This window comes from Amborella trichopoda, chromosome 2, assembly GCF_054954075.1.
Source record: "Amborella trichopoda isolate Santa Cruz 75 chromosome 2, AtrichopodaSantaCruz75HAP2 v2.0, whole genome shotgun sequence".
Classification (NCBI taxonomy): Eukaryota; Viridiplantae; Streptophyta; class Magnoliopsida; order Amborellales; family Amborellaceae; genus Amborella; species Amborella trichopoda.
The window spans coordinates 51796983-51802431 of record NC_142337.1 but is presented as its reverse complement, the minus strand read 5'-3'; the positions used below and the strand labels follow the sequence as shown (position 1 = coordinate 51802431).

General features: G+C 41.7%; 1 protein-coding gene across 2 annotated transcripts; it reads left to right on the top strand.

Annotated features, from left to right (window-relative positions):
* Nucleotides 1-743: 743 nt before the first annotated feature.
* LOC18431554 (uncharacterized) lies at nucleotides 744-3284 on the top strand. Of its 2 annotated transcripts, none has more exons than XM_020665373.2 (2): nucleotides 744-1137; nucleotides 2076-3284. In XM_020665373.2, the coding sequence occupies exon 2, from the start codon at nucleotides 2082-2084 to the stop codon at nucleotides 3006-3008; it is 927 nt and encodes a 308-aa protein (XP_020521032.1). In that variant the 5' UTR covers nucleotides 744-1137; nucleotides 2076-2081; the 3' UTR covers nucleotides 3009-3284. The 2 variants fall into 2 exon arrangements, with proteins under 2 accessions (XP_020521032.1, XP_006841739.1); XM_006841676.4 differs by having other exon boundaries at nucleotides 757-1146.
* The last annotated feature ends 2165 nt before the right edge of the window (nucleotides 3285-5449 follow it).

Genomic DNA, 5449 nt, shown 5'->3' with positions numbered 1-5449 from the left:
ACCTATGGAGTCCATGGATTGACATGTCCTATGTCCCACCCCAAATCATAGATAGGCCTGTATGTTTTTTCTTTCTTGTTACTGAACAACTTTTTTTTGTTTTTTTATTTTATACCAAAAACTTATAAAAACCAGTAATGTCAGTTTAGATGGTGGTCAAAATTTGATCTACCGATCCAATTTTTAAAACAATAATCTCAAAAATTAAAAATGATTCTTGAAAGCATTTTAAAAATAATGACTAATCTGTCTTTACTATTTTCTACATGGCATTTTTCGTCCTTGAAAAAAGACAATAGACGCACGTCCCCTTGTTATGGCAGGCAGACAAAGAGGCCGTATCCTATAGGCCAGACGAAGACCTTACTCAGGGCGTGGGCGTGTCCATTGGGCCTGACCAAGCCTTACTCAGGTCGTGTCCCATGGCCCTGACCACGACCTTACTCAATTAAAGTAACAATAAGCATTAGAGAATTAATTATGGACTTTTACGTCATTTAAAAATGACGGTGGCTTTTTTGTCATTTTTCAGAAACTCTTCCTGCCATTTCAATTAAGAACGGTGGCAATTTTGTCATTTCACAGCAAAAGTGAGACATGCTCGAAATCCGTTACCCATCGCCCGTGAAACGCACGAATCCCCTCGATTTTATAAAAATAAAAAAGTGGAGGATTATCCCTAAAATTTGACAAAAGTACCCCTAACCGGCTCTACCAGTCAACCTTATGGACCAGGCGAGAATGGTTTTACCGCTTGCAGCCCATTGTTAAGCCGATAATGGGAAGGGATTGAGGCTTTCTCGCCTCTGGTTCCGAGTCCCTTTCTTGAAAAGAACTTGTTCACTCTTTGTGGACTGGTCCTGTTGCTTAGGCTTTTCACTGCCATTAATGGCTAAGAAGAGGTTAAATTCCATTATTCCTCTCGGCCTTTAAGAGCTAACTACCGACCCAATCCAAAACCCTAACGCTGTTGCGTTTCGTTTAGCTGAGATCGTCGAGAAAGAGCAAAGCAGATACTCCAGGGGTTTTTTTCGTCTTTACGCGCTAGATTTGGGTGAACTGGAGTTAAATTTCGGCTGATTTTTTTAGTCTTTTCCTGTTCAGGAACGGTTTGGTGGCCTCCAGAAGAACAATCAGGTAGCGACTGTAAGTTTAAACCCTAATTCATGTAGCGATTTTCCTATTTTTGGAAAGTTTTGGTTCTGGAATTTCGTATTCCTTGATCTCTGATTCTTATCTTCTTACGAATTTGTCACTCAGTTGTAAGAACCCTAGTGTCAGTGAAGCCTTTCTATATGCTGGCGACATTTGATTCCATTTAGTTCGAACTTTGAAGTCCTTTTTCTTTTCCTATGGTCTTTACTCTTTACAGATCTGGTGAGCTTTCAGAGTCAAGCTTTCATGGTTTTTTTTTTTTTCATGAGATTGAATCTACTAGCGCATTAGCTTATTCATATAGATAGATATGTATTTCTTCATATTGCGGAGAAAAATATGATCCTCTCTGATCGTGATCGTGATCGTGATCGTGATCCGATATGCATTGTGATCTTCAATTCTAGCCGTTGATAACCTCTGATCCAAGACGAAATACGAAATTTGGATTTCGGATCTCTCCATCGAATCTTTACCGTACATGCTGAATGTCAATGTCCCAACGAAAATCCTATGATTTTTTTTTTTCAAAGAAGATCGCAAGGATTTTCCGCTGCCTCGAAACCGCGTGAAACAAACGGTTCCGATCTTTTCTCCCTATAAAATTCGAATCTCCGCCCTCCATCACAGAAAGGCCATCAGATTCCAAACATCAGTAACTTTTGAGTTGGACGCTTTACACTTCTGGACTGCATATTGTAGAAATGCGGTCCAGCCCCCATGAAACAACTTTCCATAATTTTTTTGCCTTCGTCGTAGAAGCGGAGTACGTGGTCCTCCCAGTCCGGTCTCCAGCTGCTAAAACAAATCATAGCCGTTGATTTCAAGGTTCAAGCTCTTAGGTCTCTTTTCGCTTCGAAGGGGACCTCGAATCTAATTCGTTCGTTCGTTCGTTCGTTCCTTCCTTCCCACAATTACAGGGTTCCATGTTTGAATATCAGCTGACCATTCAGTCAGCAAAGAATCCAGGCCGTCCGATCCAGGGTTCTTGCAGGATGGGGAAGGCAGGAAGAGACTGGAAGCAGGTGTACGAAATCTACGGCGTGGAGAATTGGTGGTCAGTGGTGGCCCTGTTCGTTCAGGCCGCCATCTTTGCGGCGCTCTCCGTCTTCCTCCTCGCCTTCTTCGAACCGTTGTCTGTGTCTCTTCACTCCCGCTTTCCGGCGATTCCGGCCCCCATCCTTCGCCTGGCTGCAGGCGTCATGGGCTCTGTTGCGGGCCTCACTGCTGGTTTCCTGTTTGCTGACGCCGCACATTCTCTCCACACATCCGCCGCCCTGCGCTGGGCCATGGCACAGCGCGTGGTTGCCATGGTCTCCGACTGGTCCACGGTGCGCACCGCCCTCGACCTTGGCTGCGGCCGCGGAATACTCTTAAACGCAGTAGCGCTCCAATTGAAGAAGGAAGGGAGCGCAGGATGCGTGGTTGGGTTGGCTTTGAGGGGGAATACGGTGGCGGCCACGCTGAGGGCAGCCGTAACAGAAGGGGTGCAGGAGTACGTGACGTGCAGGCAGGGGGACCCCAGGAGACTCCCGTTTGCTGGGAATTATTTCGACGTGGTGGTGTCCGGGAGGTTTATGCACACGGTGGTTGGGGTGGAGGAAAGGGGGAGGGTATTGGGGGAGGCAGTGAGGGTGATGAGGGAGGGCGGGGTGGGGGTGGTGTGGGACGATGATAGGGTTTTGGTGGCGGAGTACGCGGAGAGGCTGACGGGGATGGGGATGGAGGAGGTAAGGGTGGCGGAGGGAATGGTGGTGGCCTTCAGGAAGCCTGTTGGAGGAGGTGCGACGCAGAGAGTGGGAGTGGTGGTGGCTCCCAAGGAGTATGATTACCTCAGTGTGAGCACCGGCTAGTGAGATCCCCTTCATCTCTCTCTTGATGAAGTTGTTATCTTCCTCTTGTTTTTTACTTACAGGGCAGTCTGATGATGTACTTAAAGTTGAAGGCTGGGGAGGCGAAGCTGAGCCAGACCTAAAGAAAATATGGTGTTATCTCTCTTGATGAAATTGTTATCTTCCTCTTGTTTTTTACTTACAGGGCAGTCTGATTATGTAATTACAGTTGAAGGCTGGGGAGGCGAAGCTGAGCCAGACCTAAATAAAATATGAAAATACGGTGTTATGTGTGTATTCTGCTATCTTCCTTTTTCAAATTCTTTTGTTTCTATGTTGTTAAGTGAACATAGGGAATATGTATCTGGGTTTTCTGCTTCCTCTGTTGGGTTTTAAATTACAGTCATAAGAGTTATCCGAAGTTAGAGGGATTAGGTTTTTTTTTGAAGCGATTTTTTTAGCATGTCCTCTTCTTCTTCGTAGTAACTTTGTATTTTTAACTTCCTATTCTCAACCGGTAATCACTTTTCCCTACTTTGTGTTTTTTACCTCCCTTTAGATAAAGTAAGTAGTCTCATAGTATATAATCCCTTTAACAAGCATGCTTTACACATGTTAAATGGAGCTTTGCATGTTATTCTATATGGAATTTGGAGCAATGGAGCTTCAAATTGTGTTGTCCACAAATGGTATTGTGGATTCAATTTATGGGACATGCCGATAAGTTTTCCTAATAAAATTTTCTTGATGAGCAACTTTATAATCTCAAGATGAGGATAGTGCTTCATTGTAAGGCACTTGAATGGCTTCAATGCTCTGATTAGAAAGTTAATTGCACTAAATGCAAAAATTGACGACAAAGATAAGGCATCAATATTAATTTTGTTCTATGCTTAAATCATGGAATTGGTTGATCATGAATCTTAGTAGTGCAATTATTCTGCTTTTGCACTTTCTTCCGAGGAGTTCGGGCGAATGTTTGGTTAAGATTTCTCTGGGAATGTGTTTGTACCATAGGGGTAGAACAATAGAGAGAACAATAGGAATGGTACATGTGGAAAATTAGATCATGTGAAGCCAAATTATAAGCCACAAAAGAGAAACTCAAAAACCCCTAAAATTTGGTTCTAGAAAAAATCCTAGGTCTAGTGAATCTCAAGGAAATCTAATTGAAATAATTGATTTTTCTAAAGATGAAGTTTTATTTGTGATTGGGGAGAAATTTTTGCAGTATCGTACTTAATTTAGGTGCATCGTTTTACATTATTCCACTTAAGAATTGATTCTATAAATACCACCTATAAAGTTATTGGAGTTGGAGATGTGATAATTAATATGTTTAATGGAGCAACATGTATAATCACAGGTATCAAACATGTTCCAAATCCCAGAAGGAATCACTTATCCTTATGAAAAATTTCATGAACAAGGTTTTAGGTTTACTGGTGGTAATGGATGCTTTAAAATTTCAAAGGAGTGATAATGGTTATAAAAGGAGAGTTAACAGACAATTTATGTACACTTGTTGAAAAAACAGTTTTAGGAGAGGCCAAGATTGCTTATGTAGACTCTGTCATAACTGACCATATGTGTTTTAGCTGCACGAGTGAGTATGGATTCAAGGTACTCCTTGATAAACTTTTTACTTGGTTTAAAATCTCTTAAACATAGATTTTTGTGAGTCGTGCTTAATTAAAAAACATAATAAATTGTTCCTCGCTTCATCCATCTCTAGAAATAGGAATTTTTTAGAATTGTTTCACTCGGATACATGTTAATTACATATTATCTCTAGTGAGGTGTATGTTTTGTCACTTCTATTGATGAATTTTAAAGAAAAGTGTCGATTTATACACTAAAAAAATATCATATGCCCTCTAATGCTTTAAAGACTTCAAATAATGAGAGGCACTTTTATTATAATAAATTTAATAATTTTATAGTGAGCATATTATTGCCAGTTATTGGGATGCTGAAATGGGGTTTGAAGTTTTAAGAGATGGGGCATACTCGGCTGCATCACAAGCCTATGGCGAAATTGAGTATGGTTGTTATATAACTGCAAAATGGAGGGCATGTTCGAAAATACTATTACACAAAAATAAAAGAAGTTGAAAACCAAGCCCCCCTCGCTTGACTCAAAGGTGCAGAGGGAGAGGGAGAGGGAGAGGCAAACCGCTCAAAACATCCCCAAACTTCTCCGGAATTTTGTCCAAAATTTCATCTCCAATCCCTCTGCAACACTCCAAGTCTAATTCCCCTTGTAAAAGTGGAAGCTTTTCCAGCCATCGTTTTCTTCTCCACAACCTCTTCATCCCCGCCAAATTCGGCAAATTCTTCTGCCCTGAGGGAAATACTTGCAAGAGCCAAATTTGGACCCTTACATTGATTATCATGCCTTTATTGGCTTTATCTGCCATGAGTTCCATTAGGAACTCATATTGAGGGGTGGGCCACTGGTT

Coding starts and splice junctions, on each gene's coding strand:
- LOC18431554 (XM_020665373.2), top strand. CDS start 2,082: ATGTTTGAATATCAGCTGACCATTCAGTCAGCAAAGAATCCAGGCCGT.